Source organism: Genypterus blacodes, unplaced genomic scaffold (assembly GCF_046128005.1).
Source record: "Genypterus blacodes isolate CSIRO-AG114 ecotype Tasmania unplaced genomic scaffold, CSIRO-AGI_Gbla_v1 ptg000003l_1, whole genome shotgun sequence".
NCBI classification, from domain to species: Eukaryota; Metazoa; Chordata; class Actinopteri; order Ophidiiformes; family Ophidiidae; genus Genypterus; species Genypterus blacodes.
The window spans coordinates 9,982,980-9,994,491 of NW_027466817.1; the positions used below are offsets into that span (position 1 = coordinate 9,982,980).

At 44.3% G+C, this 11,512-nt stretch overlaps 1 protein-coding gene across 1 annotated transcript; it reads left to right on the forward strand.

Annotated features, from left to right (window-relative positions):
- Window positions 1–1,415: 1,415 nt before the first annotated feature.
- slc1a5 (solute carrier family 1 member 5) lies at window positions 1,416–10,361 on the forward strand. The gene is made up of 8 exons (XM_076141432.1): window positions 1,416–2,050; window positions 6,271–6,313; window positions 6,411–6,476; window positions 6,581–6,747; window positions 6,842–7,075; window positions 7,251–7,445; window positions 7,794–7,928; window positions 8,371–10,361. The coding sequence occupies exons 1-8, from the start codon at window positions 1,527–1,529 to the stop codon at window positions 8,603–8,605; spliced, it is 1,599 nt and encodes a 532-aa protein (XP_075997547.1). The 5' UTR covers window positions 1,416–1,526; the 3' UTR covers window positions 8,606–10,361.
- Window positions 10,362–11,512: the final 1,151 nt, after the last annotated feature.

The following is an 11,512-nucleotide window of genomic DNA, read 5'->3' on the forward strand; positions in this document are numbered from 1 at the left end:
TCCTCTCTGTACTGTGTTGATCTGTGGATGAAGTCTATATTTAAGAGCCCAGTCAAATTATGATGTGTTATATCACTTCTAGCGCGTGTGCATGTGTGTGTGTGTGTGCTTGCATGTGTGTGTTTTCATAGATGGGGCCCACCTACTAGAAAAACCTCTCACAGCTCCCAGGGGCTCAGCTATTGAAGTCGTCCTTTCTCACAGAGCGAAATCGCTCTTTCACAGAATCACAGCGGTTCCTCCAATCACTCGCACAGTCGGCGGGAGCAAAGAACAAGCTTGAGATAACAAACCGGGGTGCTGTGAGGGCAGCTTCCTACCGGCCTTGGTCCCACTCCTGCAGGCATTCTGTGCCTTTAGAGGTGCTTTTCCCACAAATTTCCACCAGTGGGAGCCTGTTTTATAAGAGCCCCGATTGTTGTTTGAGTGTAAGTGAACCTCCATGGGACTGTAGGCTTCTGTAATCCAGACAATGCGAGTTTGTCTCTTGTTTCAGGTGGGGACACACACCTTCCCAAAATCTACCTACCAAGACTTACTTTCACTCGCTGACTTTTATGCTTCACTTCTCCTTTACACCCCTATCAATAACAGAGAGGTTGTGGTGTATTTCTGCGTTCGTTCCTCATGTAATCCTATTCCAGCAAGTGGAATGATGCAAGAGCATTACACTCTTGCTCTTTTACTTGAGAAGAAATCAGCCCATTTACATTTTTAAGAGCCAAGGATGAACTAAATTTTTCTCAAAATTGGATAACATCACTTAGTTTGATCATTGATTATCCAAGGAGCTTCAGAGTTGTAAGCATCGTTGTAAGCAACAGTTTTTCAGCGACTGCTTTGTGTGAGCCTGTAAGCCCTTTGAGACATTTATGTGGTATTGGACAACACAAACACGTTTGGTGTTGTTGATTATACACATAGCACGCCAAGATGCCAATGTTACCAACACCCGTCGTCTTGAAGGATGCGAAAGATAACTTTTTGGAAGCGGGGCCTAGATGCGGATGAACTGTGGTGTTTCGCTCAGTTTGTTCGCTGGCTCAGCATCTGACCTGACTTACGCAGCAGCATTCCTGTCATGGGCTCAGACACAGAAATAAATACATGCATCCACTGCCAAATTACTGTAATAGATGATGCTGACGCATCAAAGTATCTCAAATAGAAAAGAACTTGATTTATTTTTAAATGTTGTGCAATCCTTGTACTTCGGTGGGATGATTTTTTAAAAATCTATATAGCATTTTAAAAATTGTTATTTGTATTGTTTGCTGTGCAAATATGATACTATGATTAACACTTGCAATTTGTTTACTTTATTTACATAATATCGTTACTTGTACATAATGTGACGTATTGTGGGCGTAGCCGTGGGGTAGTGTAGTCTCCTCACTCTCAGACAGACCAGTCATTGCAGAGTAGAGACCTAAAAAGGCAGCAGCCTACCGGCAGACCTCACCTCACACATCACTGTGTTCACGAAGTGCTTGTGCTTGGGATCGGCTTCACTTTAAACGCACACAATGGCCGATAAGATCGACATGGAGGAAGGGAAGACCAACGGCGAAGCGCACGTCGACATTGCAAACGGGCTGGACAACCACGCCAAGAGCGGCGGCGAGACGCTCGGCCAGCGGGTCAAGAGGCTGGTGAGGTCGAACCTGCTGGTGATCCTCACCGTGGCCGGCGTCCTCGTCGGCGTGATCATCGGACTCGGCGTGCGCAACGTGGAGCTGACCAGGACGCAGATCCTCTACATCGGTTTCCCCGGGGAGATCCTTATCCGGCTCCTGAAGATGATCATCATCCCGCTGGTCGTGTGCAGTCTGGTGTCCGGTGCTGCCAGCATCGACCCCAAGGCCCTGGGCAAGCTGGGCGGCTGGGCTATGCTGTTCTTCCTGGTTACCACGCTGATCGCTTCGTCCATCGGCGTGATCATGGCTTTCATCATGAAACCGGGCGCTGTCGACAAGCCGAAGACGCAGGGGCTGGATGAAGGCATGCCGGATCCGAAGGAAGTGATCGACTCCTTCTTAGATTTGATCCGGTGAGTGAATGGACAGATGTTGAGCCACGTGTCCCGTTCTCAAGTGTACCAGAAATATGATTGATGGGTGTTTGGTTCGTCCTTCGGATGTCACAACATGCCCCACCTTAGCGTGTGTGGTCCGGTTCCGATAACAGCCCCCTCCGCCCTGGTGTCGGTGCAGTTTAGAGGTAAATAGTTAGCGTTGATGCTGAATGTCACTCGGTTCCTTAATGGGATGTTTGCTGTAATGGAATCCCGCTCTTGCATCATTCCTGCCATGTGTAGGTACAACACACCCAGTGACCGCCAGGGAAGCGCTTCATAATATTGATGCTCGGAATCAACAAAAGTCTTTTCTGTTTTTGGTTCAATTTGTCTTAAAACATTACACACACACACGTGTAGTTGTGACACACGTGTCTCTAACACTCCGGATGTTTCATCATCTGGTCGACTCTTTCAAAGCAGGGCGACAACCCCATTAGACATTACACACACACACACACACACGCACACACTTCTGATACGCGGTGGAGTTTCCTGTGGTCTATGCTATAGTTTCGGTGGGTTTTTTTTAAACCGGATCTATCTTAGTGAATTGACGGCAAACCAAGTATCGCACCTCTCACATGAGTAGAATTCACGGTGCTTTCAGGCTCATTTGTAAATATGTCAGAATGCAGAGACACGTCCCGCGCTGCCATCTTGTCTTCTCTCTGTGGTTTGACGTCTCTCCGTCTACATATCACTTTGTTCTGTTCTGCTTTGTCTTGTATTAAGTGTTTTAAACTAACATTTTAACAAACACTTTACATAGAGAATAAATACAGTTGAAACAGGACAGACAGATGTACAATACCTTCAAATTATCTGCAAACCAAGGATGTTAAAGACGACAGTAAAGCAGGAAATTAAATGTTTGCATTGAGGGGGTAAAACAGACCCAAATTTGTTAAAAAAGTGGCAAATGGAAGCGTTGTAAGTAGAGATTCGATCTGACAACAAAAATAGTGGGTCGTTCTTTGTTGTATGGTGTGCAATTTAGTATATAGTATAAATGTGACATCATTGTTGTACATCATTTCTTACTATGGCATCAGTTGGTTGAGATGACATCATTTTTTTTATTTTTTTTTTTTACATCGTTAGAACCAAAGGAAAAAGCTGTACTGACATTGAAAGGAGACGCCATACATACTCCAAGATGTTTCCTCAACATTTTGCATGCGTGCTTGGGGTCTATTTTAAACCCTTTCCATGCTGTACACGTGCAGGCTATAGGCGCTGTGTCTGTAATGTCCCCCCGGCTGCTCCGTCCGATCTCCCGTCTCAGTCCTGCTTTGGGGAAATGTGCAATAAAAGCAAGAATTTCCGTCCTGCCTCCCTCCTAAAATGTTCCACGGAGCGCAGATTAGTGGTGTTGGAATAAGAGAGCCAACAAACCCACTCATAGCTCAACATTGTTACCCTGATTACTAACAGAAGTCCTTACATTAAAGCAACGTGTTCTGCTCTGCAGAGCTCAAGAGCTCAGAAAGTTTGTGTTGACGCGTCTGTTAATGTTTGATACTTTAAAAGACCTTCATCAAAGAAACAATCTGTTACAATTTTAGAGTACCAGAGTATTTGTCCATGTTTGGTGTTTCAGAGATTATCGCCTTGTGGTGACGCGTCTGTTAATGTTTGATACTTTAAAAGACCTTCAACAAAGAAAAATTCTGTTACAATTTTCGGATAGAAGAGTTTTTGTCCATGTTTGGTGTTTCAGAGATTTATCGCCTTAACTTCTGTTGTCGTGATGTCTCTGACAAACTTAATGAGGGGAGTCATGTCACACATTCACACACTCCAAACAGGGCAGTATGTAAATCTCGTGTGTGTTATTAGTCGACCTTGGTCTCGTGTCCTGTTAAGTTTTGATAATTTGCAATTTTCAACTGCTGGGGAATTCAACCTGAGCTGTAACCAAACTGGCCCGTAGTATGCACGTTATTTTGCTTGTAGGGTGTTAATGCAGTAAAAAGGTTCCATGCCAATAGAGTATGTAAAGGGCTGCACTTTCATCACCGCCCCCCTTTCAGAGCACCGTGAATATACTTAGACTGTACTTACACGTGAAGAGGAGCCACTCGCATGTGTTGCCGTAAGACATTTCTTGCCTTTTCTTTGAACACTCACACTTCACCTTTTCACATTCACAGGTGAAATGCCGCATATCGCATCCTAAACACACTCCGGGGCACTTTGTGAAACACTGATGAAGCAGTGTAGACTCAGTGGAAACACACTGGGGCTATTTGTTTCCAAGGGGAATAAAGGATTTTTATTACATGAATAGAAAATACATTAAGTGCCTATCTATTGACATCATTTTAGTGGATAGCTCAAACGTAAATTGGTAACATCACACGCGATTAAACTGCCACCTTTCTCTTTCCTCATTTGAGATCTTTGTCCCTGGTTATTTCTAGGTGCTGCATCATGTTCACCGACTGCGTAAGTTGTCTGAACATTTGCGTGTGTTTTTGTTCTAGGTGACTTAGCCACTCCTAGCTTGTTGCAAGGGGTGTGTGGTTTAACGGCATTCCTGGCCGACGTCGGATCATTTTCTATCAATTTCATGACAGTGTGTTAAAGGAATGCATGTGTTCTGTTGTTGTATGGGTCCATTTACACAAATGTGCCGTTTGTTATGCAATGGAAATGATTGGTGAAAAAAATGTACTCTCTCCAACCGTTTTCTTCCTGGGGCTCTCTGTAAACATGAAAGACAAAGAAAGCAGGAGGACGTAAAGCGGGAGTGGTCTCATGTTGTCTTTGGGTTTTGTTATGCTGAGGATGAGGTCGTTCAGGTCACAATCAATCACTGTAGAAATGCAATTGATCAACGGCATTAACTGCCACGCTGGAGCAGAACTTAAATATTCCTAAACCGCTCTTTACTGCCAGCTTAGCTTCAGGCATCGCTGCCAGCAAACACAAATATCCAACAGCAAAGCACAATCACCTCCAACAATACTCATCACAACAGGTATAAGAAGTTCAAACTCCAGGTGACCAAATACCGCTTCAAGAAGTCTTTGTTTTCTTATTATTTGTATTTTTATCACCTTCTGAATAGGCCATTGTTAGGTGTGAAAAAAGGCAATGAATAAATGTTGAGACTTTTCCGCGACATCCCGCTGTGCTGAGTTTCAACTGAATTTGCATGACAGCCAGACCTCAGCCTCAGATCCAGAGCTGCATGTCAGTCACATGATGGTTAATCTGGACGCTCTGTGGCTTTAGGAAATCAGTGAATGAATGGATAGAAAGGTTTGCTGGAGTTAATGCCTTTTTGCTCCAAATCCATTACATGCAGGGTGGTCAGGGGAACATTTGGTTCTAGGAGTTTTTCCGAGATTTGTTCGGTGTATTTACTGTGTGTGTGTGTATGTACTGAATAATACAGCGTTAATTAGGAATGGGGGCTGAGAGAAGAAGGAGATTAATAGTGAAATTCTCTCAGTTATTTCCACATGATCAGCCTCGTGGTTTTGCCTTTGAACTGTCGCTGATGACTGGAGGGCAAAGCTCTGTCTTCACAAGAACCGTGCAGAACAGGACAAGTGAGTTGTGAGCCTAAAAAAAAAAACTGCAGGTTTGGAGCTCAAATTTCTGCTGTGCGCCTTGCAAACAGCCCGACTCTATTCGGACTGTGTAGGAGCTGCACCCTCTCGACCGGTCGCTCTCTTGTTATGGCAATCGGAACATTTAATTAGACCTTATCAACACCATATCGAGGAACAGACCCAGGTTACACGATTGTAAACTGATTTTTCTGGCATGCAAACACCGGCGGTCAGTTTATTCAGAGAACAGAATCCCATTTATTGTATGACAGGAGTTCCTTAACATGATGATCACATAAAAGTCTTGCTTAACGCCAACTTCCTTCAGTAAAAGGATCTGGATTGTGAGCCAGCACATCTTTCCTGCTTATGCGACGCTTCATGTACGTTTGTGGGAATTGAGAAATGCTATTAAACACTTAAATTGCAGTACTAATGGAGTATAATGTGAAGTCTAACCCTCTATACTCTTTACACGTCCATGCTAAAAACTGTTATATGTGCCAAAAAAGGGCAGTTTAAACACTTTGATTTCATTCTGTTCTTTATTTACTCACTGCATTTCTTTTCCTGAAGCTTCTTGTTCATGTTAAGCAGAGGAACTTACAGTATTCTTCCTCTCCACAGGAACATCTTCCCCTCCAACCTGGTGTCCGCTGCTTTTCAGTCGGTATGTATCTAAGCTTGACTTGACATGTAGCACCTTTTTAAATTGTTACTTAAACGAGCCGATCGGACTAAACATTGCATCTTTGTTTCCGCTGCAGTATGCAACAAGCTACAAGCTGATCACCAGGAACAGCACCAGTGGAATTAACATCACAGCAGAGAAGGTAAGCAGAGTGAAGACCAGGACAAGTTGCCCGCATGAGGCCGTAAGCCGCAAACACTTGGTACCTGATCCTGTCTGAGCTGAATGAATGCCCTTTGCCTCCAGGTGCCCTTTGGAACAGACCAGGACGGCATGAACATCCTCGGCCTGGTGGTGTTTGCTATCGTGTTTGGCATCGCACTGAGGAAGCTGGGAGAGGAAGGAGAGATCCTCATCAAGTTCTTCAACTCTTTCAACGAGGCCACCATGGTGCTGGTCTCCTGGATCATGTGGTAAGTCGGGGGACCTTCATGAAATCAGATTTCTTTTGGAAACGTGGGTCTTTGAGCTAGGTTGCTGAGATGTTTTCTGCTGGTGTCTCTACAGGTATGCTCCCCTCGGTATCATGTTCCTTGTGGCTGGTAAGATCGTTGAGATGGAGAACGTCGCCCTGCTGTTTGCCAGCCTGGGGAAATACATAGCCTGCTGCATCATCGGCCACGCCATCCACGGCCTGCTGGTGCTGCCGTTCATCTACTTCCTCATCACCAGGAAAAACCCGTACACCTTCCTCTGGGGCATTTTCACCGCCCTGGCTACAGCCTTCGGAACAAGCTCCAGGTAATGCAAACGTGCCTCTCCGACTCCCTCACATTCATGTTTGCTTAGTGAATACTGAAGTCCTAAACACACACAGTGTCTTAAAACACACACACAGAGACACACAGTCTCCACCACAGACACACACGTTTCATTCATGCTCTCACACACACCCCTCCGCCCTTTAAACCCGCAGCTCTGCCACCCTGCCCCTGATGATGAAGTGCGTGGAGGAGAATAACGGCGTGTCCAAGCACATCAGCCGATTCATCCTTCCCATCGGCGCCACGGTCAACATGGACGGGGCTGCGCTATTCCAGTGCGTGGCGGCTGTTTTCATCGCTCAGCTCAACGAAATCGACCTCAACTTCATTCAAGTCATCACCATCCTGTGAGTCCTGAAGACATACAGTAGGGGGTCATGGGGTCAGCAAGTGAATTTTTTTTTTAAGTTTTAATTTTTTCATTTCATTCTTTCATTCAGTTGATCAGTCGGTTTATTTAAATGTATTAATCTATTGAAAACATTTAATAACATTTTTTAACTGATCTTGCACTCATCATAGTGATATTCGGCCTCTTCCTACAATGTCAACCTGTCTCTCTCTCTCGCTCTACATGATGCAGCTTTGTGCAGTTCGGAAGATATTTTGATCGTATTACTTCCGTATTGTACAGCTTGTTCTCTGATGTATTGAATCGCTCTCTTTAACTGTATCATCGTCTCTGATTACTTCAGAGTGACGGCGACGGCGTCCAGCGTGGGAGCAGCAGGCATCCCCGCCGGTGGTGTCCTGACCCTCGCCATCATCCTGGAGGCGATAGGCCTGCCCACCAGCGACATCTCCCTCATCCTGGCTGTCGACTGGCTCGTGTGAGTGTACAACCATAGTGATCCATCTGCACGATCCTGTATTAGTTGGGGTTTGTCCGTTTCTTTGTCCCTAACAAGACAAGGAAACATTAGATGCGATAGGCTATCAAACGCAAACATCTTGTGGAGACAGCAGCCACTTGTGACATAGTGACCTTGCTGTGTGACATAGACGATGATCTATGAGTTGTGCGGGGGCGTCTTCTCTCTGTCTTAGTATCGACACAAGCATTGTGGATGTGTGACTATAACTTACAGACTTCTAGGTCATTGTAGGTCAGAGTACTTTATCCATACAGGCTAAAACAGGAGGCCCTATAAACGTCCTGGCTTCTGACACACCTGTACATGAGCAGTCAATGCTTGCCTTGTGTTATTGGGCAGTTTTCCAAATATGATAGCGTCAGATTTAACTGAAAGCCTATGTGTTGTTGTCCCTCAGTGATCGTACCTGCACGATATTGAACGTGGAGGGAGATGCTTTCGGAGCCGGGCTCTTGCAGCACTTCGTGGACCGCACATCCAAATCGGAGCCCGAGACGGAGCTGGGGGAAGTCCGGCTAGAAGGACACTCAGTCGACATGGCGCCCGAGCACTCGCCGCTTATTGGGAAACAAGGTGGGACGGACGGCGGCAATGAAAAAGCCGCCCTAGCCAATGAAGAGTCTTTCTTGTAATTCAGGCGCTGGTCTCGCCAGTGACCCACTCCACGCCTTTTTCTTTTTTTTTAGCTTGATGCCTCTGAATTCAAACCTCACGCCCTCTCCCCCCCCCCCGACTCTTTTCTGGCCATCTTAAAGACTTAAAGACAGTGACTAGCATGGAGGAGGGGCCACCTGTCCACCATACGGTCAAAATGTAAATTTTTGAGGTACAATATTTTTCGTCAGTCAGGTGTCTTGAGTTGTCACTGGATTAACGTTTAAGCTTGTGGTCGGTCCTCTTCGATTGTAAAGTCAGAATCTTATCACATGACCAAGATGTGCATACATTTGTGTTTTAAGTTAACGGTTAATCTCTGAGCTGTCAGACATGGATGTGAAGGTGTGCTGATATCTGCTGAAATTGTATATATATTTACTATTAGGTGCATTATCACCAATCGATCATCAAGTGTTCAGGTGATTCTTGCACACATACACTCCAAAGAACTCCACATCAAAGAACTCCCGAATTTCCAGTCGTTCAGAGTAACTTCCTGTAGGTACAAGGTGAGAATGTTTGACTTTAGAATCCTGTGAGGACCAGCTGTGATGCCGTCTGCATTAGCCAGACAAATCCTCATTAGTTACCCTTACAGTCAATCAGTCATTCACAACAACTAATGCTTTCTACTAATGCTTCTTTTATTTTGTGTCAACATTTTTCACCTTAACATACATAAAGAGTATATGATTATGCAGTAAAATGTAAATATAGGTAATATGGTAACATATGATAATAGCCACTTTCAGTTTGATTCCATTTAACATTTTCCTTAAACGTTTTTTTCTCCTTTAAAATTTCTGTGTTTGGCAGAAATGTCAGAACAGAATATGAGGTACAAAGTTGATTATACAAAGTATAATTTTAGTATAATGGAGAAACTTAAAGTGGTGGTGATCATATAAGGCGTAATACACAAGCTTTGTATGTTCATTATACAAAGTATGTGAGTGTACATTCTACAGCATATACTACATATATACATTTTGGGATATTTCTGTGACTCTAAGACGTATATTATCCGTTACTCCTTTTTGTGTTTGTTATTCCCACCCAGTGGATCTGTGTGGACAAATGTCTTTATCATGCTGGGAGAAGGACATTCACAGGATTATAATTCACATCACTCTTGACCTCAAAGCACCAAACAAAATAATATCTTCAGCTATCTCCAAAAGGTGAAGGAGGGTTTTGAAGGACTGGAAGTCTGTCGACACACTAGGAGACTCACACAGATGTCTTGACCTCTGGCCTTTGAAATGGACCCGGGTGCTGTGGCAGGCGACCTGACCTCAGGTTTAACTTAATGACTGTCCTGCAACCGAGACCAAAACTCACATCGCTGAGGGGAGGTCGCCTGTTCCATGAACACTAGAGCTTTTTTTTATTTCCAAAACACGTTGCTCAGTTTTGAGTCACAGCATCTCGGAAAAGCACAAATGTAAAAGAAATGAAAAAGTTCCAAAGCGAGGACAATGTGTTCTAACGTGCCCGAGTAAGTGTAGTTTGTGTGTGAGTAACCATAACCTGTTAATCATCAAAATACTTGTGTTGATACTCCGACTGTTGAGACATAAAAAAGGTCATGTTTTGTCAGTGATAAATGTTCACAAAGAATTTAGTTCTAGCTTAGGCCTCCTTGTATGTTGTTGTTGTTATTGCCTGATAATTCATATTTATTTCTTTAATCAATATCCAAAGCGGTTTTTAGAGGCGTTTTTGCCTTTTTAAACAAAAACTCTTAACTTGACCCTTTTGCCAGCCTTTTCTTTGTAATCAATGGTTGATGACAGCCGTTTTGGCGGCTCTTTTATTGTTCATCTGCTCACTTCTTCTTCTTGGATTCATTTTCAGCCTTTGTGTGTGAGTCTAGACCATTAGTGTTCGCGCTACTTGTCTCTTTACCAGTTTGTTACGAAGGAGGTTTGGGCGCTGGATAAGTTTGGCGTATGTGTCGTGTAGAGGTGATGAGATTTTGGACTTGGTAGTGCTGACGGCATACAAGGGCCCCCGCAGCGGTGACCAAAAAGAATAGATCAATGCTCTACGAGAATTTGACCGCTCCTCCTAGCCTGTGGCTCTACTGGGTGAAACGTCTTTGTGTCAGCGCAGTAGGTCTACAGGTTATGGGCTCGACAACTTCACGCTTGCACCGAACGGCACAGACGCATCCAAGGTTGCTGCGCTCGTCTCCGTCGCCACTTTAAGTCGTTTGAAACTGTACTCGTCGTACCCAAGAGATGAATTTTCTAATGCAATATATGAATGAGTTACAGTTGCACTATTGAAAGTTATTGAAAGTTATTTGACACTGTGGATCCATATCGTCTTTAAATTGGGACTCTGCTGTTTGTTGAGGTTAGTTGATTTTACCATGGGGAGAGCTAGTCAGCATGTGAAATCGACAATGTAACGCCAGGCTCTCCAACCCAGTCCTACGAAGGCCCCTATCCAAGCAGGTTTTCTATCCTGCCACTATATCATTGCTTGCACCCGGTATTCCAAGTGGGTGTACTCAGGTGTGCTCTCGGGTACTTGGGATACCAGGTGCAAGCAATTAATTTAAAGGCAGGATAGAAAGAACCTTCTGGATAGGGGCCCTTGTAGGACCGGGTTGGAGAGTCCTCGTGTAACAGCTGTCCCTGACCTGTATGACATCAAACACAGTGGGTTACTTTCTGCAGTTGGGTCATTTTCATGTGCTGAGTCTTACTCCCCATGATGCATAAACTGAACTTGATGTGTACAAGCTTGTCCTTTTAACTGTGTAAAGCTCCACCAAATATGCCACATAGTGCTAAAATAATCATGTTTGCTTCATCCGCTTTATATTGTGCTATTGATAGTAATAGGAGTAATTCCCGAGGTCTGGTCGTCAT

Coding starts and splice junctions, on each gene's coding strand:
- slc1a5 (XM_076141432.1), top strand. CDS start 1,527: ATGGCCGATAAGATCGACATGGAGGAAGGGAAGACCAACGGCGAAGCG. Junction 2,051..6,270: donor TCCTTCTTAGATTTGATCCG/GTGAGTGAATGG, acceptor TCCTCTCCACAG/GAACATCTTCCCCTCCAACC. Junction 6,748..6,841: donor CTGGTCTCCTGGATCATGTG/GTAAGTCGGGGG, acceptor GTGTCTCTACAG/GTATGCTCCCCTCGGTATCA.